The sequence below is a fragment of the Nyctibius grandis genome, chromosome 1, assembly GCF_013368605.1.
Source record: "Nyctibius grandis isolate bNycGra1 chromosome 1, bNycGra1.pri, whole genome shotgun sequence".
NCBI lineage: Eukaryota > Metazoa > Chordata > Aves > Nyctibiiformes > Nyctibiidae > Nyctibius > Nyctibius grandis.
The window spans coordinates 50,920,167-50,945,819 of NC_090658.1; the positions used below are offsets into that span (position 1 = coordinate 50,920,167).

Genomic DNA, 25,653 nt, shown 5'->3' on the forward strand with positions numbered 1-25,653 from the left:
AATGTCGCTTCAGCCTCAGTGTCGCACCTGGTATTTTTTCACCAGTCAGTAGAGGTCATCGTAGGGGACTGGATTAGTATGGTGGTGCCAGTGTCCCTGCTCGCAGACAAAGAACAGGCATTCGTACAAAACCAGGCTTCATTAATTCTGCTGCTTACACAGAATGTATTTTTAAAATTATCCTATTACGTTAATCAATCTACAATTCAGATAGGTCTCAGACGTGCATCATTCTGTGCAAATATGAATCTTTTCTGTTACGTGAAATACCTTCTGTAACTGAAGTTCATGAATGTCCTACTTGGACTGGCTGCTAAATAAAAGTATTTTATTAGTAAATTAAAAATATTTTAAGGTCACTTTCTGAGTGTTCTAAAGCATTCTTTTCATTTTCAGGTTTCAGAAAGCCTTTGAATAGCCTTAGGAGTTTTTATAAAATGTGTACAATGTGTTCTGTGTAAAAAAAAAAAAAAAAACAAAAATTAAATTAAAAAGAAGTACCTTAGGAGGTTATACAGCAGCAGACCTCTTGTACTTCTGTCCTCTGCATTCCTATAAAGCTCCCGTGTTTCAAGGACAAGAGATTATGCATGGTAGCACATCTTAGTTAACTGCAGTTTATGTGACGTTTGTTTGAAATGTTGCCTGGAAACTGTCATGCTTAAAACACTAATCTTGAGCTGAGGGATCAGGTCTGGTTCTTCTGCCACCAAAACGGTCATGAAAGAAACAGTGCCTGTTCACAGCTGGAAATAGCTGTGGCTGAAGAGATACAGCCCCAGAAAGATGTAATGGGATATTTTATTTCTATGGCTGATGCCTTTCAACAGTGTACATAATGTAATTCTTAAAGCCCTTGGCTTATGGGATGTTTGTTTTGATGTTGTATTGCTGAGCTGATGGGTTCCCAGTACTGCTTCTGAAGAGCATTGGTAAGCATTTTTTGATACAAAAATGAGGATTATTCTCTTGTGACTGAATGTACCTTACTAAAATTGAAACACTCGCAAGTGTACCGAGTCTTTCACAAAATGTATTCCCACAAATTGTTACTGCCTGCCTGTCTACAACAGCTCAGTCAATTTACTTAGCAACTAGATAAGAGAAAACAAGCACGTAACTGATGTGCATTTTTCAAGGTTTCTTCAGAGTTAGTTTCTTCTCTTTTGTTTCAGGTTGCAACAGCAAATCTTGCATGGGCTTCAGTAGCAATACATCAAGTACAAGTAAGTGTCGGTGGTTTTTCATTTTTTTGTTGTGTAACTCTTCTGCCAGAACTTGATTAGCAGGAACATGGATTATCAAATTTAAGTGGAGGTCACTACTAAAACATTGATTCAAGCCCCTTTCCTTAACTTGGGAAAAATATGCTAACATTTTGGTGTTCATTGAGCTAGTTTACCTCACTTGCAACCATGGATCAAATAACAAACAGTATTTTTACTAAAGGAAAAAGAAACTTAAACAAAGTAGATAAATAACTGTTAAAGCAGCATTATAACAACTTTGCAGGTTTTTATTCTTGTAAGAAGGCAACTACTAGGGCAACTGGTTGCTTTCCTTCTGCTTTGGTATTCAGTTTGAAGTTATTAGGTGTTGCTGGCTAAGCCTACTTTAAGCTATCCTTGCTAGCTGCTTCATGGTCCTGTAACTATTCCCACTAAGGATGCTTCATGCTGTCCCTAGTCGGGTGCCTAATGAAGCTCCACACAGTGCAAGCTGCTTTAGCAAACCCCAGCAGCTTTGCTAATAGTTTTTTTTCACTTCAGCTAATAGAAGACGGTAACACTGAAGCTAAACGTATTCCATCAGCTCACAGGAGATGCTAAAATAGCTTCTTCTGTCAACTCACAGGAGGAAGTTTGTGACATTCTTTTTTTCAAGGTGTCTTTCATACATTTGGCAGAAGACTCACACAGTGCTCCCTGCTTTTCTTTCTAGGCTCTAATATTTACCACCTTGGTGCTGGAAGTCATTGACTTTGTTTAGGATGGTCATTCACCTTGGCACATTTGGGCAGAATTAGCTGGCGTAGACTATTGTACACTACTAGAATTGCAATTGGATGCAGTTGTAGCTTCACTTTGTAGCAATGACTGTCTCTTTAACTGAGAAGTCTTTCACACCTAACAAAACAACCCATGGAAACTTTAGTTTAAGCCTGTCCATTGCTCGTTTTCATTTCTCTCTCCTCTGCTAAGCAGAAGGCTTGCCCTTCCCAAGTTTTTGCATGAGAAGAATGAAAGAGTTTTGATCTGGCATTGGGCTGTACCTACCAGGCTCACAGATGAGCTTTAGGAAGTAGTGTATATCAAGAAGTTTCACCTAGCTACCTAATTATATGCAAGAGTAAGGCTTGTGGATGTAGTTTGTCATATTTTGAGTATTTATTTATATCTGCTTTGCACAAATGAAAGATACTACTAGTTCTGAATGATATTTTATTGTGTAAAAGGTACAAACAGTAGAGGCTTGTTTTCTTTTTTTGACCTCAGTGCTTGCTCCAGTAATATACAGGTGTGCAATCACACTTTAGTTACAGAGTATGCAATTAGGTGAAGTAAAAATACAGTTCAAAGCTTTGCTTCATCTAATAATTTGCTTCTAAAATGTAGTATACATACTATTTTGTATGTTCATGCTGATTTCTCCCAAAGCTGAGTTTCTGTCACCCGCTAGTTAGCTTACTTGAACTTGCCTGATGTCAGTCTTCAGTTGTGTCTACATGCTACTTTGCAACCTGGAAAAAAGTGGTAAAAAGTATGGTAAGGAAGAAAGAAAACAAAATATTCGACATTCTCAGAAGAGCTGAGGGTCTGGATAAGGAGGTGTCATTAAGCTGATTCCATAACCAGATGCAGTGGCAGCCTTTGAGGCAGCATGAACAAGTGTAACAACCAACATCTTTCAAAGAGTCTTAAGAAAGATGTTACTTGTATTTGACAGTTTTAACTCAGCAACTAGATAGCTAAGCTTGAAGCCCAGCACATAAATGCAGCTTTTAATTTTGCACAGTGCTGTAACATACGTATGTACTAGTAGTGGTATTTTTTTCATACAAATGGGTAGGCTGCGTTTCCCTCTGACTTCAGTGTTCTTCTGGAGCAAATGATAACGTGATCTGTGCTTCCAGGTATGCCGGGGCCTTGCCAAGCAGACTGAACTGAATGACTTCTTGCTTGATGTATCAAAGTAAGTATGAGTTGCACTATAGTATCATAGATTTATTTTGATGAGCTTTTCTAGCGTGGCTCTTCCAATCTAGCTGTGTTTTACGCTGTAGCTCACGAGCAGGTGCGATGGCACAGCTCGGAGACTGGGCAAACTTCAGCACAGGGACAAGAATGAATGATGTGGGTGGCAGTGGTGTATACCTGTGAAACTTTTTTGTTGGTGGTGGTGCAGAAGAAAATGTAACATCTGATTATACGGTACATAATTTATTTACTCTTGTGGTCTTTTGCATGGTTTTTTTTTGCTTTTTTTTCCTCCTTTTCCATCAGACTTAAATCTGGCCCTGTTTTGAGAAGTGACAAATAGGCCTGCCATCTCTTTTCATGGCCAATTTTCAAAGGTTTGAAAGGACTTTATGAAAAGTTAGTTAGCTTGCTTCAGCTTCTCCCCCCCTTTTTTTGACATGTATGTAAACACACACATGAGTATACACACTTCAGGGATATATCCTTGAAGAATCAGGGCTGCCACGTGATTGGTCTTCCCCTGCATTTTCTGGAGGCTCTGTTTTCATTTTCAAAGACTGTAAATACATGTAATATGTTTTCTTTTAATTTCTTGTCACAGTAAACTTAAGATTAAATTGAGAACACAGTAAGAGTATGAAAGCTTGGCTTAGACTTGCAAAGTCAGTTTAGTGTCTTAGGTGATCTGCTCTTCCTTCATCCCTTTTTCTTTGTTGCTGCTATTAGCATCTTTCTATAGTAGAGATAGCCAATAAATTAAATGACAAACCAAAGTTGTACTTCTGGTAAATCATAGTTTGGGGTGCTTAGCAGTGTTTTATCAAACTAGTTGGTTGAAGAATTTCTAAGTGCATCACGAAGAACTGATGATGCTGTGGAAAAATGAGATGTCTCAGATTTTCCCTGTTACAAACACTTCTGTGGATCTTGATGAACAATTCTCAAACTAATGAGATTAGAGGACATCCAAGATTCATACGCCATTGATCAGGAATGCAGGCAGCCCAGTTGATCCACTAGAGGAGGGGCCCTGCTTGACCTGTTGTTTGTGAACAGAGAAGGACCAGTGGGAGATGTGAGGGTCGGTGGCCATCTTGGGAATAGCGACCACGAAATGTTAAGAGTTTTCAATAGTGGGGGAAGTAAGGAGGGGCAAGAGCAGAACTTCTGTCTTAGATTTCCGCCGGACAGACTTTAGCCTGTTTAAGAGGTTGGTGGACGGAATCACTGGGAGTTGGTCCCGAAGGGCAAAGGAGTCCAGGAAGGGGCAAAGGAGTCCAGGAAGGCTGGACGTGCTTTAAAAAGGAATTGCTAAATATTCAGGAGCAGGCTGTCCCGGTGTGTAGGAAGACAAGCTGTCGGGGAAGAAGACCGGCCTGGTTAAGCAGAGAACTTAGGCTAGAACTTAAGGAAAAAAAGAGAACCTACTTGCTCTGGAAGAAGGGTCAGGTAACTTGGGAGGTCTATAGGGATGTTGCCAGGTCATGTAGGGAGAGGACTGGAAGGGCTAAAGCTCAGTTAGAGCTTGATTTGGCTGCTATGGTCAAAGATAACAAAAAAAGTTTCTACAAATACATTAACAGCAAAAGGAGGGTCAAGGAGAGCCTCCACCACTTGCTGAATGAGGAGGATAGTATAGTGTCAGGGGATGAGGAAAAGGCAAGGTACTCAATGCCTTCTTTGCCTCGGTCTTTAATGTCAGGACCAGTTGTCCTCAGGAGACTCAGGCCCCAGAGCCTGAAGTTAGGGACGGGGGGCTGTGTGAACCCCCCGTAATCCAGGAGGAGACAGTTAGTGACCTGCTGTGCCAGTTGGACACCCACAAGGCTATGGGCCCAGATGTGATTCACCCCAGAGTAATGAAGGAACTGGCAAATGAACTTGCCAAACCACTCTCTGTTATCTACCGGCAGTCCTGGTTAACTGGAGAAGTTCCAGCTGACTGGAAATTAGCAACTGTAATGCCCATCTACAAGAAGGGCCGGAAGGATGATCCAGGGAACTATAGGCCTGTCAGTCTGACCTCGGTGCCAGGCAAGGTGATGGAACAGATCATCCTGAGTGCCATTACACGGCACATGCAGGACAATTGGGGCATCGGGGCCAGCCAACACGGATTCATGAAAGGCAGGTCCTGCTTGACCAACCTGATCTCCTTCTATGACAAAGCGACCTGCTTAGTAGGTGAGGGCAGGGCTGTGGATGTAGTCTATCTAGACTTCAGTAAGGTATTTGACACTGTCTCCCCCAGCATCCTCCTAGACAAACTGGCTGCCCAGGGCTTGGATGGGTGGACTCTTAAATGGGTTAAAAACTGGCTGGATGGCCGAGCCCAGAGAGTGGTGGTGAATGGGGCAAAGTCCAACTGGCAGCCGGTCACTAGCGGTGTTCCCCAGGGCTCAGTTCTGGGGCCGGTGCTGTTCAATATCTTTATAGATGATCTAGACGTAGGGATTGAGTGCACCCTCAGCAAATTTGCAGATGACACAAAGCTGGGTGGGAGTGTCGATGTGCTGGAGGGTAGGAAGGCCCTACAGAGGGCTCTGGACAGGTTAGATAGATGGGCCGAGACCAACGGCATGAGGTTCAACAAGAACAAGTGCCGGGTCTTACCCTTCGGCCACAACAACCCCATGCAGCTCTACAGGCTGGGGGAAGAGTGGTTAGAAAGCGGCCCGGTGGAAAGAGACCTGGGGGTGCTGATCGACAGGCGGCTAAACATGAGCCAGCAGTGTGCCCAGGTGGCCAAGAAGGCCAATGGCATCCTGGCCTTTATTAGGAATAGTGTAGCCAGCCAGTCTAGGGAAGTGATCGTCCCTCTGTACTCGGCACTGGTGAGGCCACACCTTGAATACTGTGTCCAGTTCTGGGCCCCGCACTTCAAGAAAGATGTTGAGGTGTTGGAGCGAGTCCAGAGGAGGGCAACCAAGCTGGTGAAGGGTCTGGAGGGTATGACCTATGAAGAACAGCTGAGGGAGCTGGGGTTGTTTAGCCTGGAGAAGAGGAGGCTCAGAGGTGACCTTATTGCAGTCTACAACTACCTGAAGGGCGGTTGTAGTGGAGTGAGAGTCGGCCTCTTCTCCCAGGCAACTAGCGATAGGACAAGAGGACATAGCCTCAAGCTTCGCCAGGGGAGGTTCAGGTTGGACATTAGGAAGAATTTCTTCTCAGAAAGGGTCATTAGACATTGGAATGGGCTGCCAAGGGAGGTGGTGGAGTCACCATCTCTGGATGTGTTTAAGAAAAGACTGGACATGGCACTTAGTGCCATGGTCTAGTTGACAGGGTGGTGCAAGGCAATGGTTGAACTCGATCCCAGAGGTCTCTTCCAACCTGATTGATTCTGTGATTCTGTGACCTGGCTGGAATGGGGAGTGATACACTGCATGGAGGAGTCTACCCCTTGCAAGGAGGGCAAGCTGATTGTATCCAGACATTTTTCCTAGCTTTTTTTCCTCAGGGATGACCTTTTTTTTTATTTTTTTCATTTCAGCTTAGGTTCAGAGTGTGTCTCCTAAAGGGCACTCTTGTCATTCCCTTGCCAGAACTGCCCACTTGCTGCAATGTCTTGCGCCATTATGTTTCTTTCCAGAGTGCTTTTATTTTGCTAATGTCTGTACTGAGCTAGTTTACTATTTTTTATAAAGAACTTTGTAATGGTTTTAAAATTTTAAGATAAAAATTACAATAAATACTAGAAATACTGAATACGTATTTCTATAAGAAAATACCTCTCATGCAGCATTATCAGTTGCTAAAATTGTTTAGTTTTAACAAAAAAGAAACCCTATGTTTTGAGCCACAAAATTGGGATATTATTTAATAACAACTTTATGAACTTCATGTAGGTAAAGACTTGCACTAGCAAGAAGATAATTAGGTTCCTCTTAGAAATGGTCTGTACCTTTTCTTACATGGAAGGAGGGTTTCCTATTCAGTGAGGAAATTGTTAGCCTGCAATGTCACTGGGACATGTTCTGTAACATTTTAGAAAGGGCATAGTATGCAGTGCTCCACCTCTTCATGTCCCTGACAATGTAAGACTAGCGTATTATATATTTCCTTTCCAGTGGACCTAAACAGAACTGAGCTGTGTATATGTTCAAGGCCATGGGACAATGTCTTTCTGTCTGCTGGGAACATTGTAATCTGAGGGTTATTAAGACTTGGCATGTGGAAGGTTTAGACTTCTTATTAGTAAAAGTTTGACCTTTATCTTTCAATGTTCTTGAATGTCCTTGGACAGTTACCACTTTGCTGTGAAACTGAGATACCTTTTCTTTTTTTCAAGTCAGTCTTTTTCTGCAACTTCAACATGCTACACCTGGGTTGATAGAGAAGACTCATTAAGAGTTTTATAAATTGTTGCCTTTTAAATAGTGTTAAGGGCTGGATAATATGATGTGAATTTAGCTACAATACATAGTTTTCATTAGTTCTCATTACATAGTCCTCTATGCATAAACCTAATGTATTTTGAACGCATGTAGATAATATATATCAACAATGGAAGAAATAAATTTTTTTTTAATCTTCTGGATTGCTTTTCCTTTCCTTTTTTTCTTCTCTTTTTAAAATTTTCAGTGTGTAAAGGGTGCCAAAGCATTTTGATACATTCTTGGTGTTGCTCAGCGGGAGCCTATTCAGTCCATGGCAGGCAATGTTTGGAAGGCTTTTCCTTTTCTATGGAGAAAATTCTACATATTATAGAGAATATTCTACAATTTTGTCATTGTAGAATAATAGCTTAAAGAAACAGAGCTGGCACCATTTCTCAATTCACTTGTGCTATAGCAAGCCAGTCAGTGATTTTCAAGATGCACAGGTTTGTCCTCACCTATTTGGGCTCCACTGTTAAGTGGTTGTGAAACAAGAGCCCACGAGGACCATTTGAGAAGTGTTTGACTAAATGCTAATATTTACTGACTTATCTTTCTCTGCAGAACGTATTTTGATAATATAGTTGCAATAGATTCTCTACTTGAACATATAATGGTAAGTTGTCTTTTTCACTTCTAAGTTTATTAGTCTTAATTATTAAAGTCTTTCTCCTTTCCTTGAAGTAAGGTATTACATCATCGAAATATATGAGTTGTTTATAATGGACACGTAATACGAACGGTATTAACATCTCTATATGGAAGAAACTGGCAAAGGTCAGCTTGATTTTTCATTGTTGCAACATCTTCATTTCACAGCTTTCATAAGTAATGAAATGTGACTGTCTCTGAACTAAATAGTTACTATTGCGTTTTAGAGAAGGTTTGAAAATTGTAACAGGAAGGCTTCTGGTTTTTCTTTTCATTTCAGCTTGTTGTATTGATTCCTTTTTCCTAAATTCAATTTGCTACATGCTGCAAAACACTCCTGAAGTTATTGTCTATAGGAAGGACTAGAGGTGAAACATCACTTGCAGAGTATTTGTTCCAGTTGCTGAATGAGATGTGCAAGACATGACATCCCTTTTGCTTTGCAAAAGTATTTACACCCATAACTAGTGTGACAGAGTCAGTCAAAGTTTTATAAAAACCTCTAAAGCCAAGTCCATTGAAATAACCAAGACTGTCTGATCAATTAATTGCAGTTCAGAGACAGGTTATAATTTTCTGAATCTGAATAATTTTGAATTAAGAATTATTCCCTGAATAGTGTTTACCAATACATATGGACTGGTTGTTCATAGCACATTTTGAGTGTTTGATATATGAGTTATGCTTATTAGCTTTAGGCACATTCATTGCATACTGCACTTCTTTTTCCTGAATGTAAATTTTAATTGGGTCTGTGATACTATTGTTTCAATTTGCATATTAAAAAATTTACTTTCCAACAGTACTGCGATACTTGTTCCAATCTTCAAAGTGGTATTCTCAGCTAGACTGTTCAAAGACAACAAACTTAAAATGCAAACAAAGTGGTTTTATTTAGAAATTTGAATTAGTAATGGAAAATACTCTGCAGTGTTTGTCTTACTCTAGTTAGTACACAGTCAAGAATTCTGCACATAGGACACATTTCTGAACATTGACTTTTCCAATTTAAATGAACTACTTAAAAATAACTTAACATTTAAAAGAACTACTGTAATATAACATATGGCATTGAGAACAAATATTGATATTCTTCCCTGTTCTTCCCTATGAATAGAGGTCTGGTGGAAAACACACTTGGCAGTAGAATACACTTACTCTTTCCTCTTCTTTTCCAACACTTGGCTGCATCATGATTCTGCATTTTAACCCTGCATGACTGTTTCGTACTCAGCTTCCTTTTTAAGCTGTAGCAGTTGGCTGTTTCTTGGGCCAATGAATTGAATTACATGTTTGCACATTTACTGCCATTTTATGGGAGTGTAATTTTATCATTATGTGGTTTATTCTGTGTGTCTCAGTGAGAAAAGAGTGGAACTCAATTTCTCCTCACTACTTCACCCTTTGGTGATTGCACTTGAAGTTTGATTTGTTCTTGTAATTATAAAGAAAAAAGTACAGGGTTTTTATCATTCTTTTCATTTTTATTTTCATTAAAATCCCTCAGCAAAGTTAGTGGTATAAGGGTGTTTTTGACTATAGATGCAGGGAGGGGAAGCAGAAGTTCAAGTTGCCTTGCCAATTTTCTTACCAATATGCTGGAGTAGTTACAAGCAACCTCCCCAAAAGGTGGTCCCTGGCCTCCCTATTGACAATACAAAGTGTACTTTTTGTACTGATATTCCCCTTCAGCCACTGGCCTGGTATTGAGCTAGGGCTTTAGAGAAGTAAGACTTTCTCACCCTGTTAACTGTTTCTCTCAATTAGTAGTGTTTAAGCAGTTATTTTTGAAAAGCAGGAGTTGTGACCAAGGTAGGTTCGTGAGTCATATGCATTAGAACACAGAAGTTTAATTGTATAAAATCAACACTGTGCTGTTGATTTTATAAAGAAATCTAATACAGTTTCTGAACCTGGACCTTTTGTCCTTTTTGGCACAGTTCATATTCAGTGTGTTTTGAGCAAAGGAATAGATGGTGTGAGTGGTTGAGATCTTTAAAGTGGGAAATATTTCACAAAAATTACCTCTTAGCTTGCAACCTCCCTGACTTTCTACTCCTCTGATGAAGCAAATGGAGTAGAAAGCAACAGAATCTTTCCAGCCACAGATCCTGTCAGTAGGGGAGGGCCCTCCAAATTTTGTAGAGTTGGTCTAAACGGTTTCTGTGCAGTTCCCATTACACAGCTCATACGACACAGGGTTAGAGTCTCCTAACTAATGATTTATTGTCTTACAGGTTTTTTTCTGCCAAGGTCTAACATTTGTCTATTTGCATTAATACAAAATGAAATATTTTAGGTTTTTGTTTTTATTTTTGAAAGATGAGACAAGGGGGGAAGTTAATTCATTCATATGGAAGTCTTGAGAATTCTTAAGACGTGCAACCTGCATGCATTGACCACCAAGATGTAGTCAGCCTCTTTCTGTGGCTGAATCACTAGATAGCTATTATACACAATTTTAAGAAGTTAAGCGAGATCTACCTCCGATCATGCTCTGCCATGCGGTTACTATACTTTCTGAGCAGATAAGAAACATAGGAGATGTATCTGAATTGGGTAGAGCAGGTTCTTGAACCTGACTGTATGACATCTTAAGTTAACACAGTGATCATTGTTCAACTTTGGTTCACTCTTTCCTCTTGTTCTCAGAAAGTCTATTATATGTCTGAGAAACATTTCTGCAAAGAGCTGCTGTGTTCCTGGGACAAGATTCTGTTCTGACAATCAGTGCTGGCTGGCAGTTAGTTTTGCTAAGATAAAACTACCTGGTTCAAAGTCTGGAGACTATGCAAGTCTATTGCTGTACTGTGGTACTTTCTTGGCTAGGGGTGGTATCTTGTGGGCTTTGGTTAGTTCATGTACAACTAAGTCTCAACTTTTGTGCAAGAGCTGTCCCTAGCATCAGGAAGGCACAGCCATTACCTATACTGCTGCATAGGGCAATCCATAATGACACTTCTAATCTTCCTTATTTGTTCATTGTTATGTATTACAGGCACATTTAGCTTTTTTTCAGAAACAAACACTAGGCTCTCTGTTATGGCTTTCTTTGCTGGATATTCCATACCAATATATTTGCATTGAAGATAAAGACAAAAGCCCAAAAATGTTCTTATGTCTTGCTAAATCCTATCCATTTAAAATCAAGTAAAGGTGAATAATATCTAAACATAGAAGGAGGAAAGGTACCATTTTTGAAAAGCATTCCTTGTACTTGAAAAACAGTGTAATAGGAAAGCCTTTTTTCTTTTAGCAAACATTCAAGACACTAAAGATATTCACACGTTTCTCAAAGAGAACAACACTCTAATTTACAAAAAAAATATTGAATAAAAGACACACTTTCATTTTGAATTGTACCCTAAAAGATTGCTGTGAAGGTGGCTACTCCTTCAAACAGATTTTCATACTGAGTAATTTCTCAAAACTTTTTTCTTCTAGGGACTTATGTTTTTATCAGATAAATGACTGAAGATAATCTAACTCATGACCGTTAACTCTAGTTTTGTTTTTTGTCTATAGATATATGCAAAAAACCTGGTGAATGCAGATAGGTGTGCACTCTTCCAGGTTGACCACAAAAATAGGGAGCTGTATTCAGACCTTTTTGATATTGGAGAAGAAAATGATGGGAAACCTGTCTTCAAGAAGACCAAAGAAATAAGGTGAGTAGCTAGCAGAAGAATGCAGTTTCATTGTAACTACAGATGTGCAGGCATTTTATTACCCAGTCTCTGTGCCTATCTGCAGGTACCCTGACAATACTTGTCATACTGTGATATCATTCCCACCAGGACCCGCCTCCAGAAGGTAGTACTTCTGGGAATGACATTGCAGTGCCATCGAAACAACGTCTCTGAAGCTATAACGTCACTCCTGGAAATGCCGTCTTCCGGAGGCGGTCCTTTTGGAAATCATGTTGGGAAAAAAACAGAGGTGTCTGAGGTAGGTAAAGGTGCAGGTAAAGGTGCACCTAATCCATAGTCTGTCAGTATGGGACTTTTTTTCCCAAGAGGGTTCCCAAGAGGAATTGAAATTTGTGAGATTCAAGCACATCCAAAGCAAGGAAATCACAATTTTTACTTCTTACGGATGGATTAGGCATATGTAGAATCTAGTATGGACTGGTCATTGATTTTGAAGATTTCAAGTCCAGTAATTTAGTTTTACTTTCTCTCATGTGAATTTAGAATATTTTCAAAACTTTTAAATAATTGTGATTCTGAAGTATGCATGAGGTGATGAATTTGAAAATGTAGATGGGCTCGTAATGAATACATAGGATTCTCTGTCTAAAACTGATGTGTGTTGCTGCTTCATGTTACAAGCACATAATTTTTCCACATAAGCACTTTTTTTTAATGAAAGAAGCAAAACAACAAAGTAAACATAATATTTTCTACTTTCCAAAAATTACGAATCCTTAAGAGATACAGATCGAGATTTTTCAAAGACACACAAGTTTTAAATCTGCAGCTTCTTAAAAAGAAAGAAATGCGTGACTAAATATCCTGCACAAAAATTTTGTGAAAATACTCAGCATAGATTTTCTCAGATTTTTTTTTTTATTTCCTCCTTAGACTTTTAAAGTTTTAGGCCAATATGAGATGTGATTCATGTCTTCACTTAGACTCCTTTAGACAAACTTACTCCCACTTACTACATTGTGTGAGTGAGAATGAAAGGAGTCAAAATTGGTGCAATTTACATACTGACAAGCAAGGAGGTGGTGTAAATTAAAGAAGGTGTCCTCCTTTAACATACACATTCATACTCCTTGATAATTGTTTTTCTTGCTTATAACTTTCTGTCTTTTCTGTATGAAAATTATTGAAACGTTGACTCTTGAGTGCAAGGGTGTGAGCCATTTAACGGGTGCTATATAATGAAAGAGAAGTACAACTTAAATATCTGTAAGAAAGTGACAATGAGTCAGTCATCAAGAAGGAGCCTTAAGTTGATGTGATGTACATATCTATCATAACAAGCAGCAGAAGAAACTAACTTAAAATTGAGTGTACAGGGTGAAATCCTGTCAGCTTTGTCACTAACTTCAGTGGGGGCAGGATACAACCAGGGTACATTTAGATATGAAAGTGTTCCACGTGTGATTCTTCCTACTTATTTTTCTCCACAAATTCTTTCGTGCTTGTATGTCATAACTGTTTTATGTCAAAGAATTGAAAATTATTTCCTCGCAAGACAGACTCGTAGATTTTTCTGGTTCAACTCCAGAATGTATTTGCTCTGTTTAACTTTCTTGTGGTGGTTAAGGAATGCAGTTAGTACCATGGCACTGTTTGCATGTCATGAGATAAAACAAACTAATTATTCTGAAGTGTACCTGGCAAAGCGTATGATGTTTAGCTTTGAAATTTCTACTGGTCTTTTTCCAAAGTTTATTTTACCAAATCCACTTGCCCCCGCCCTGAAGAAACAAGCTCTGTAGTGCCTGTGCTGTGTCTAAAGAAACAATGAATATGTAAATGCAACGATAAAATCAATAGCTTGTAAAGGTAAACGAAAGTCTCAGGTTCTGTACAAATGTAATGTTTATTAGGCATAATCCCCAGGGTTATTGAAGACTTCAAATTTTTGTCACTAAAATGGTCATATTATGGCATATTTTGTATTAAACTATGTAGCTATATTAAATGTTTTCAGAAAGTATCTATTAGTATGTGCTTTTTTATTTTATCATTTACTATTAGTTGTTGTCTTGTAAGATTTTTCTCCTGAAAGCTTCAAAATGACGCTGGTTGGGAACAAATATCCATTACCATGCCCAAGACAGACTCCACTGGAAAAATGTTTGTACAGATAGTTCATATTGTGGCTAACACACATTTTTTTTTTTTTCTGCAGATTTTCTATAGAAAAAGGAATAGCTGGTCAAGTGGCAAGAACAGGAGAAGTCCTTAACATCCCTGATGCCTATGCAGATCCACGCTTTAACAGGTAGGATGTTATTCATGGGAGGGGAAGATAGCTCACCAAAACTTACTTAAATTTACTACTTAAATTTCATATTAGGATGCATTCATGGAGCTGTGATCATCTGATGAGGAGAAAACCTATAGGTATCTATTTAAATGCTTTAGCCATTGGAGGTATTTTTAAGATACAAATAAAAAGTATTATTTTTAACAAATAGAAATATAATGGAGAAGAGTTTAGTTATTTTTCTTGTTATGGAACTTTGCCTGGTTAGGTAGACTGTTGCTAATTTTCTTTTGCTAATTTTCTTTATTAGCCTCCCTGCGCTCTGATTAGTTTCAGGGGACAAAAAAAAGTTCACTAACAAATAGCATGCCTAAGTACCTGAATGTATGCTTTAATTTTATGAATAAGCTGACTGTACATTTGAGGAAGTATTAATTCTTTATCTTGCAAATGGAGATTAAAGGATTAAAAAGTTCTTTCTAAATATGACACGGTAGATGGAAATATTTGAGAGCTTTGGAGGCGAACTTCTTGCAGGTACTAATTACATCTACGTTAAAACTATTTAGTATATTGTACGTCAACATTTCTGAGAATCAAGGAATAGGTATTAATTAATAATATTCACTCTTTTCTTTTTTTCCTTTCTCTTTTCTGTCTCTCCAGAGAAGTAGACCTCTACACAGGCTACACAACGAGAAATATCCTGTGCATGCCTATTGTAAGCCGAGGAAGTGTAATAGGTGTTGTGCAGATGGTGAACAAAATAAGTGGAAGTGCCTTCTCTAAAACTGATGAGAACAACTTTAAAATGTTTGCAGTCTTTTGTGCTTTAGCTTTACACTGTGCTAATGTAAGTTTTATTTACAGTTTTGTAAGCCCTTGGTTATAAGCAGAAGACTTAGAATGATTTTGATGTTCCAGATTATTAGTGTGATTCATAAGTCTGTTTCGTTGAATTAACGAGGAAACAGGAATAATTGAATTCTTTGCTGAATAATTGTATTTTAAGAGGATGATAGGGATTCATTTGATGCTTTCTGAAATAATTGTACTCTGGATACATCAATTTCGTGTAGCTAAACTGAGAAAGCAAGCTCTGAAATGTGAATGATATCTGTCTTCTCTTTTCCATTAGAAAGTATAACTCTTTTTTACTTTTATAAATTCAGATCACATGTTTTACAAGTTAAATTGGGGGATGGAGATGTTATATATTCTCTCGATTTCGTATGCTCAATGTTCAAAGTTATCAATTTATACATTTATATGCTGTGCTATATACTCATAATTATCCATGCTGCTAGATAAGAGTGGATGGCTATTTTTGTTTTCAAACCCTTTATCATCACAAAAATTACTATTCCTATAGGAAGCATAAACAATTTAATGATCGTTACTATATAAGTATAAAAATGCAATAAATGCAATAAAAATGCAATGCAGAAGAAATGTGTCATATTCATGGGAGGTAAGATACAACGCAATGCCAGTTAAGCCTGGTGATTTACAGTAAGCCATTTTACCAGCATCATGCTGTCAGTATACTGGGGCAGCAAATTTTACTAACAATTGCTTAAACTTGTTCCACATGACTCAAGGCAAGTAGAAAGGCCTGCATAGAAATGAAACTTGGGAGTATGCAATCACTCAATTGTGTGCGAGTTCACTCTTTTTAGATGGTGAATGTTACTATTCGGGGCATACTGCTTCAGAGGATTATCTTTACTAGCAAAATCGTGGCCTCACTTGTTTACAAACCATGCCGTGTCTGCAATAGCTGTCTGAACCTCACAATAATTAACTGTTCTTATTTTTCACAGTTATTGCATAGTAATGTAGGTATGATAAACATCTCATGTACTTTTTACTGTGCATAGGTAGCAGTTATTTGTACCAATTAATAGCTGAATTCATGCACTGGCACAAAATATGAATTGTGCCCTGTTATCCGTTTTCTTTCTGTTAGCGTATTGCAAGGGACTGAGCTCTGTTTCTAACTCCTGAACTTTGATTCTTTTTCTTGGGAGAGCTCAGATGGAGTGAAAAATCAGCTGAGCCTTAGATATTTACCTGACAAAGTAGATGCAGAATGATGTGATAGAAGGCCCAATTTTCCAGAAGTACTGAATTTCATATAATCTGTCGCTTTTCTGATGTGTGAAGTTGAGCAGCCAAAAGCACTAACATTTTTGCAGATGTGTATGTTAATAATAAGTGCTTGAATACATGAGAGAAATGTTTTTTCCTTTATTAAAATTTCACACTAATGAATGACTTCCCTTTTTCAGATGTACCACAGAATTCGCCATTCAGAGTGTATTTACCGTGTGACGATGGAGAAGCTATCCTACCACAGTGTTTGTACAGCAGAAGAGTGGCAAAACCTCATGCACTGTACACTGCCTCCACATATTTATAAAGATATTGAACTGTAAGTATTTTTCTCATATAGTGACAGTTGCATCTTGTATCAGTCTGTGGAAAAAAAATTTGTTTTTTCCTAGGTGTAGTGGAGGGTTTTGTAGGCAGCACTTTTTTTATTGAACTGTCTCGAAATCATAGAGGTTTATCTGTGGCTTTCTTAGACTTAGTTATACTTAATGACCTGTGAACAAAATTTACCTATCAAAGATGTAAAATAATACTTACTCAGAATGGTAGCATTTTCCTCAGGCATGGGTAGCTACAGTATTGCTTTAAGCAGCATTAGTTTGTATCTAAGGATTGTAGAGATGAGCTTTCTTTCAAATAGTCCCAAGTCACCAACATCTCGGAGCCAGAGAGCGGGCTGAGCTGGAGCATCAGTAGTTAAGACCAAATGCATGATCTCATCCCCTTGTATATGTTTTAGAATAAACGATTCAGCTCGTTCGTGGGATTTTTTGGGTTGTGTGTGGTTTGGGTTTGGCGAGGGGGATTGGGATTTGGAAAATGGATGTAGATCTCTCAACTTCTGAAGATAATTCAGGGTTATAAATCCCAGGTGCGGGAGTTTAGATTTGCGGCCTAAATTTGGAGGAGGACTTCCCATCCAGCCTCTTAGGCTTTCTCTGAAATAATTCAATTACTTTCAGCTCTCAAGGGTCTGCGGTGTGCTGAAGATGTACCTCTATCTGTATTTTATCAGTCAGTCTCCACTCAACGCTAACACTGGGACTCGTCTCATTTTTTCATCACTCTTTCTGGCCCAGGACAATAAATTCTACTGTAGTGACCAGGTGCCTAAAATCAAAACTCTATGATATTGAGTCACAAAATCTAATTTGTCTTTGTAAACCTAATCTCCAGAGCTCCCTCACTCCTGTCAGGTGCTGAGCATTGTAGCTATGAGCGAGGAAAGCATGCATGCAAGTGTATGCTTAATAGGGGCTGCTTACAGTTAAAGTTCATTACATGCTGAAGTGATTTGCTTAGAAGGCAGAGTATTAGCAGCTTGCAGGATTACACCCTAATAGAAGCTTATTCTTTGCAATACAATTTCTTGTGCTTTGTTGGTTGATATTATATAACCCACCTCCTCAGCAAAAATGACTTTTACTTGCCAAGATGACAGGTTTCATTCTAAATTATATTAACATCCTTTAGTTCGAGCAATCTGAATACATTTAACCATTTTCCAAGCAATTCAGCTACCTTCAGCTCTCTTGCACCTGCTGTTCTGTTCAGTATGGCACGTACGTGCAAGCGTTTAGCTGGGTTCAATGGAAAGTAAATAGAAGACTTGCAGCACAGCAGGTGCAGGGAAAGGAGTTAATTAATAATCGAAGGACAAACAGTTCTGCTGAGTGGGTCCATAATATTAGGCCTAAATGTTGATATTGGGAGAGGGGAGAAGTCCTCAGCTAATGAAACATAAAAAAATGTAGTATTAAATGTTTTATTTTTGGAGTTTGGGCTTAATTTCTATTAGCCAGTAAAAGTTGACTTTTTCCTCTATGAAAATTAGAGCGAATCTCACAGAATTCATGACAGAAATTATTGAAAAAAAGCCAGTAAATATATTATTAGAGACACCATCTTTACAGTTCCTGGGAGGAAAGTCTAGAATATTTTAGGAGTGCCTGCAAAGCTCTCATTATCCCTGTAGAACAAAGATTTTTGTACATTACTGGATTCTTAAATAAAGATTTAAGTTTTTGTTAACTACACAAAGCCAAAGGCTAGCCAAAGGCTAACAGTTGGACTCGATGATCTTAAGGGTCTTTTGCAACCTAAATGATTCTGTGATTCTGTCAGCGTAGTTCTGTTGACCTTAGCGGAAATACATTCACTTGCAAGGCTGGAAAACATAGCCTGCAAAGTCAATTTTCTGTGTATATTCAGAAACAAGTGATTGCTGTTGGATATACATTACCTAGTCCTTTTCACTTCCTTTTAATATGAATGAAAAGGTGTTTGTCCTTACTAAGTTGAAACTTTCTTCTTAGATACCACTTTGATATCAGTCCGTATGAGGATGTCTGGCCTGCCATTTTTGTCTACATGGTTCACCAGTCCTGTGGGACAGCCTGGTATGAAGTACACAATTTATGCTTTAATTCTATTATTTATGTGTTTGTTTATTAGGAAACCTTGAGATCATTATTTTCTAATTCAAGGTCTTATTGTCTTTGGAGTTATTTACTATGTCTGGTCTGTACAGGGCTATGATAAGCAGGCTGGATTTCTTGACCCAGCTTCTTAATCTTCAGTTAATAAAATTTGGGAACAGCCAGGTGAAAGAACTAATGATATCATCCAAACAGTTGTCCTTTCAATATATAGAAGTATTGTTTGATTCTGAGATGAGATTGCTTTTCACATAGAACATGGTGAAGATATTAAAGGCACTCTTGCCAAAAAAGGAGAGAAGGTCCATGAATACTGATTTTTCAAATATATAGTTGCTGAAATTAATGTAGTATATGGTTAAAAGAATCCAAGGTTAGATCTTATCTTGCTAAATAAATCAATTATCGACATCATTGTGCATTAATTACGGAAGTGAATGATTTTCAGATGAAATGTTTCATTTATTGTCCTTTCTCTCATTGTCCATTATCATTACTAAGATCAGTAGTCTCTTGGCTAAGTCTGTCCCATTGCTGAAAGAAAGGAGCTGCTATGAATTATGGAAAAAATCTACAGATGGGCAATTGAAAGGGAAAGTATCTCCCTGCAAAAAGGAAAAACATTTGGGAAACATTTGCTAGTGACTGTTTCATCTTAGTAACTGGATGAATCTCCATGCCCTCAAAGCATACAGTCAAGCCTGAGAGTTTTTCTCCTGTCTTCTTCAATACTGCTAAGTGGGTGACTGTTCTAAATGCAGTTCTCTGCCACTCAGTGTAGATAGCTTGTTTCCATTCCTGAATGAATGGCTGTGGATGCTGGATTGGGGTTCAAATTTCCAGCTAAGTTCTGTTCTCTTCCCTGTCTATCTCCCAGTCTCTTTCTTTCAAGATTTAACTTTGATGGGAAAGAATTGATATCTACTTCACGGTTTTCAAATGAGTCTCAGCTTTCACATATAAAGTTAAAGAAACAAAAGTGAGAGTAATATTTGAAAAAGAGGCTGTTGGGACTGGACTTGTATTTAATTTCTGAAAGAACAAAACTTCTGAACCCTCTGAAACAAGTACAACTATTTTAAGACTAAAATTTGATTTTTAATGTATTGAAGAGTAAGGTACTACAGCATATGAACTCTCTCAGAGGTGTTTTTGATGAGCACATAAACCAAACTTAACAATTACTTTATTACCGCTTTTTAGTATTACCTTAATGAAAATACTCTTGATCATAAATTTGTTTTACTTATCTATATTAACAGCAAAAATATTTAAAATAATTATTTAAGAAATAATCTCATAAATGCAATAGATTTGGGGCATTTTCATGGTTGACCAGCAATTACTTAGAAAATATTGTTTGATGAAAAATAAAGAAACAGTGAAATGTGAATTTCTGTTCACTTGGCCAAACTGGAAGAAAATCTTAAAATCTTGGAAAAAGTAAAATCTTCTTCTTCTCATGATGTCAATATGGAGCATCTCAACTTCTTTTGTTCAAAACAACTTATGCATTTAGCATTTGACTGAAATTTTAATTTAAACAGGATTATTTCTTCTGTGTCATTTGCTTAAAAAACAGTAGTTTTCTGTTTTGATCACAAATGATGGTTTCAACTTGTCCATTAGATACAAAGTTTCACTGTTTGGCAGGTTGAATAGATAACGATTTAAAGAAACCCCACTTCAAGTTTCTGGGAGCAGGGAAGGTTATGCAATTGTGTTGCCTGAGCTGGGTAGATTGACTTATGTTCCAGAACTTCATAGATTAAACTAAGAGCATTGTCAGGTATTCACGCTCCTCTGTCCTTGCCAAAACTTGAATGACTCTTGTAATCAATGAGTCATCTGCAATGAGAGTCAATCCTAGCAAGAAGAGTAAATCAAAGAGCATCTTTTCTCCTCTGTTGGTTATTTTTCCTGTTCTTATTTCTTGTCTCTGACAAAATTAATTTCTTTCTAGCTTTGAACTTGAAAAGCTATGCCGATTTACTATGTCCGTAAAGAAGAATTATCGCCGTGTGCCCTACCACAACTGGAAGCATGCAGTTACTGTTGCACATTGCATGTATGCCATACTTCAGAACAACCAGGGGCTTTTCACTGATCTAGAGGTAGGTGAGATGACTATATCAGTTACTAGACCTCATCAGAGGTATCAGCCATTGTAGAAGTACATTTTCTATGCTGGAGTTTTGCTGTCCCGTCGGGCAGAGTGTATATAAAGGTCCCTGCAGAGGAATGTGTGTGAGTAGAAAGCTTGAGGAAGGAGAATTATTCAGATTTCTAATCCTAGTGTTTCCTTCACGTTTTTCAGGTTTGCAAACTGAAGAAGCAGTAGCAGATTTACTACAAGTCCATGTCCACATTTTGAGGTTCTCCCTGCTCGCTTACAACCACAGTCTTTATTTCAATTATTTAACTAACTGTCATACCTGTACTGAGGGGAGGGAAACACTCTGGATCTTGAACCCTGTGCGATCTGGGAGATCCTGAATAGGAGGACAAGGGAGAAGGACTTGGTGTTGCAGAGATGTGAGTAAAGGAGAAGAGTAGAAAGGATGGAAGGAAAACAAATGTGCTAATTCACTGATTAACTTTCATTATACAACAGTTTTCCTTAGCATTCGTGTACATATTTTAAAGATAAATGCATAGTGTTTAAAAAAATTGGGGAAAAAAAGAGACTTTAATTAGATTACTAACTGGAAAAGTTGTAATAATAAAAATGGAAGGCTTAGAAGGGTTAAGTGTTAATATACACTATGAAGAACTCACTTGTTTTTTTTTCTGAATTATGGTAGATGCAACTGGGAGTGCTGTCTACTGTTAATACTACCTGAAACTTCTGACTGGGAGAACCTGTTTTCAGTTGTGTATAACTTTGCCAAATACTAGCCATTTGGGCTGTTATTTTCCAAGCTCTGTGACTTCCTCAAACTGATTCATTTGGGGAAATTTCAGCCAAAATTGTTTGGCTCTGTTAAAGAAATATGCGAGGAGAAATCAAGTTTTTGCTCAGTGTATAAGAGTAAAATAAAATTTGATGGTCTTTCATTTGAAAAGGTCTAGTTTATTCTGCTGTAAAGCAGGGACTTGAAAATTGACACTGAAATAGGAAAGTGGCATTTGCCAGGCATCTGCTGAAAGTTGGCAAAGCTGTACAAGTTCGAAAAAATCAGTATTCCTTTAACAGCAAAAATCTGTGGATTGCAGCCTCAGGGAATATTTAAAGCCGTGATAACATTCAGTAATAACCAAGTAGTAAGCCCCATGTTTTTGGAGATGCAGATTAAGAAAGACAGGGACAGCCAAAGAGGCAGCTGTTTAAGAGAGGCGGGAACAGTCTTTGTTCCCTGCCAAACTCCAGCCAGCCTTCACCTGTTTGAATGCCTTATCTCAGTCTCTGTTCCAGCTCTTTCTATCAATCTCCTTTCTTGAGGCTGGAGATGAATCCAACAAGAACACAGGAAACTCCTGAAGGAAAGTTTGGGGAACTAGGATGGGCTGGTCTCAGGTGAGGGATGATGACATGAACCTCGATAGACTTAGAGATGGGAAGAGAAGCATGAAACACTGTAAAGAGGACTCTGATCTAAAGACAAATAGATCCAGCAGTTTGCAGTGGTCAAAGAGTTGTGATCCAAGCAGGGACAATGGGTACAAGGTCAAGAGTACTGGGATTAGACATTGTATAATCCTGAAGGACTGAGACAAGAATGACTTCCTGGGGCGTGGAGACTGGGACAAGAGAATCATCTGGTTCAAGGGACAGACTGGTGAGAATTTTAAGACTGGAAAAAACACAGGTTGTAAAGGATGCAACAGGAGAATTAAACTTGTGTGGGAAGGACAGAAAAGCTTATGCCCACTAGATCTAACATGTAGCACAAAAGATTCTGAGACTCATCTTTCTTTTGCTGTCAGAGACTGTTTTTCAAGTTTATTGGTTACATGTCTTGCCCCTCCTGACAGTAGTGAAAAGGGGATACCAGATTCCTACAGCTGTTACTGCATGACTTCAAGTAATGTAGGTGTGTGTTATGTTCCTAAGGCTTCCACTTGTGCTGAGGATTCGTGAGAACGTGTGCTGCTGCATCATCTGTTTTATTATGTGCTTTTTAAAAATGTACTTCACAAGATGCAATATTGAAAAGACATCATTAAAAATAAAAGTGAAGGATTTAAAATTAAAGTGAAGGTCTTAAAATCAGGAATACAGTTAAGGTTGCTACAACCTTAATTCTGCACATTGTATATTTGTGGTAAAATCTTTAGTTGCATCATTGTTTGCTGTTTTACCACAGAATCATGTTCCTCAGTACATTCCTCAGTACAGTATACAGGTTGGATGTTGCTCACTTAATAGGTGGTTAATCAGTATTCTTTTTCTGCTTCATTTTATAGCCTTGTCCTTGTTTACTGAACACTCATCAGAAACAACTATAGGACAGAGCTGTTAAGTCTATAAAGACGTTTTCATGATATTCCATGCCAACAGTGACTGCTTCACAAACATTAATGAATGTGTTTTCAAAACGCACCTGCTGTGTGAAAAACTTTTGCAAATGTTCACATATTTTCTGTGTTGAAAGAGAGATTTCAGGGACTCAATTTCTTCAGGATATTAAGAGTTAATTAAATAAAAAAATTGGTTACCATCTTACTTTGTTTGCAATTGCCATTGTCCAGCATTTCTGTGGCTCACATTCGTGACTTCCTAGGAAAAGTTTCACCTGGGAGACTTGGTCAGTGTCTTCTAGGAGTGTTGCAGAGGCAGGTCTAGCATTGGACTTTGGTGCAGCTGCCTTGACCAGGAGATCAAACAATCTTATTTGTTTCCTCTCCCTCAATAACTGCACTTTTAATTTTTTAAATAAACATGGTAAGGATTCAGTGGATGACCAGACAATCTGTTTAAAACTCAGATTTTTTTCCTGAAGCAGAATCCCTCCAATAGATGTGATTGTGCAACAATGTTTTTTAAATTCATAATATATAAAAGGTTTGAATTACAATTGAACTGAGAATTTTAATTCAGCATGTCCTCACTTTGGTGTTTCTCGCAATTTTAAGGATGTTTCTCCATGTGCTTTTTGAAGGCAGTGTAAGCATAGCACTACTCTTACAGTATTTTGGGAAGAGAGTGACATCTAGGGGCAGGAAATACATCTTACTTTTCATGTTTATCTCTTTTTTTTTTTTTGTAGCGAAAAGGTCTTTTAGTTGCATGCTTGTGTCATGACCTGGATCACAGAGGTTACAGCAACAGCTATCTTCAGAAATTTGATCACCCCTTAGCTGCTCTCTATTCCACGTCAACAATGGAACAGCACCACTTCTCACAGACTGTGTCCATCCTGCAGGTAGGACAATTTCAATTCTTGAAATTGTATCGTCTGTGCAGTAGAGCCTAGTGGTGGAAACAGGAGTCGCATCATTACCCGGTTGATTTTGTGAAGCATGCTTAATTTAATTTCTGGATTGTAGTGCTCATTTACAAGAGTGGAAGATTTATTACAGCAAGCCGGGTTCCACAATTAGCAAGCCAAGAATTCAATAATCATGCAAAACATGACTTTCCCAAAATCTTGATGTTATAAAAAGTATTGTGTATTTGAAGGTCTTTGCTTATGGCCTTCCTTTGGAGCTTTTAGCTTCTGGGTCAATGAGGGGTTTTCCTATAGCCATATGGAATTAGGAACTTTGAAAATGAAAAATCAGTTTCTCACTTACTTAGATATGTCCAGCATAGTGTGCTTCAACGAAATCTTCAACCATCCTGAATAAAAACTCAAGTACTGGCAAAAGTTTGTATGAGAAGCTTGAAAACCTGCTGTAATAAATTCTGTGAACATTAAATGTGTGGCATGAAGAAGGAAATGTTAATTTTGCACGCATGAAAAGTTTAAACTTGTTTCATTATGTTATCATGTGCTTTTTGTTATTCAGCAATTTGAAATAAAAAAAAACCTGAGTGAGGTAATATTCTATGAAAGAGAGTTCCTAATATGAGGTAATGTGTCTGTATGTTTAATGAATAGAAAACTACAAGAAAGCAGGCAAACACGTTTTGGGAAATCCAAGTGTGCTACTGACACATAGATATTTTCTCACCAGTGAAGATTTTTTCATGCTCAATTAGAACAGTGAGAACTCTCACCTATGAAATCACTGCCAGTCCATACCATACTTGTGCTCACTGGTTTTAGTTTACCATGCACACGCTCAATGCACAGCCTGTCCATGCTACTGTGCCACTAATTTGTTGTTAACTTTTCTTTCTTTCTGGTCTTTCAGGGGGAAGATATTTATTTTCTTAAATACCTAATCACCTTTTAGGAAAAATACATATTCTGTAGTGTATTCAGAAGCACATCTTGTGATTGTGGTTTTAGGTATCATATACATTTCATCAGAGAATGGAAGCTCTATCTCTGAATGCTCCTCCATGTAGGAGGATGTAATTGAATCCTTCAGTGGTGGTATGGCATGAGATTTCTAGTATTCATTCTTCATGTGAGTTTGTTCACAGTGAGCAAGTTCCTCAGTCGTTAATACTTCTCTGTCCCACTATGACTATGTGAAGAAGACTTTAGTCATTCATCTAAAACCATTTTGCATTTTTCCTGCAGAAATGTTGTAATCGGAGAAAGTCCCATTTGCCAAGACGGCAGGGAACCCTTTTGCTTCCCTGCTACCTCCTAGCCTTGGCCTTCAGTGTGAGTGAGGAAAGGCAGATAGGTGGTCGGGGCTATAGAGGTGCCCATGGGTGGTGATTGGCAGCAAGGGCAGATTAGAGCAGCCTTTTGGACTTGCTGGTTTTATTTGAATCAAAAAGCCTTACTGAATTCTTGGACTGTTACCAAAAAAAGCCAACCAACCCACCAAACCCTTTAGGCTTTATCTCAATTAGTTTTAATT

The 25,653-nt window shown here is 38.2% G+C and overlaps 1 protein-coding gene across 1 annotated transcript in view; it reads left to right on the forward strand.

Annotated features, from left to right (window-relative positions):
• Nucleotides 1-25,653, forward strand: part of PDE10A (phosphodiesterase 10A) — a 204,881-nt gene that overhangs the window by 154,775 nt on the left and 24,453 nt on the right. The window contains exons 8-17 of the mRNA XM_068402835.1: nucleotides 1,176-1,226; nucleotides 3,134-3,192; nucleotides 8,144-8,195; nucleotides 11,756-11,898; nucleotides 14,099-14,191; nucleotides 14,843-15,029; nucleotides 16,468-16,610; nucleotides 18,607-18,690; nucleotides 20,693-20,843; nucleotides 23,940-24,095. Of these exons, the coding sequence (XP_068258936.1) occupies nucleotides 1,176-1,226; nucleotides 3,134-3,192; nucleotides 8,144-8,195; nucleotides 11,756-11,898; nucleotides 14,099-14,191; nucleotides 14,843-15,029; nucleotides 16,468-16,610; nucleotides 18,607-18,690; nucleotides 20,693-20,843; nucleotides 23,940-24,095 (1,119 nt within the window). The remainder of the gene's footprint in view (nucleotides 1-1,175; nucleotides 1,227-3,133; nucleotides 3,193-8,143; nucleotides 8,196-11,755; nucleotides 11,899-14,098; nucleotides 14,192-14,842; nucleotides 15,030-16,467; nucleotides 16,611-18,606; nucleotides 18,691-20,692; nucleotides 20,844-23,939; nucleotides 24,096-25,653) is intronic.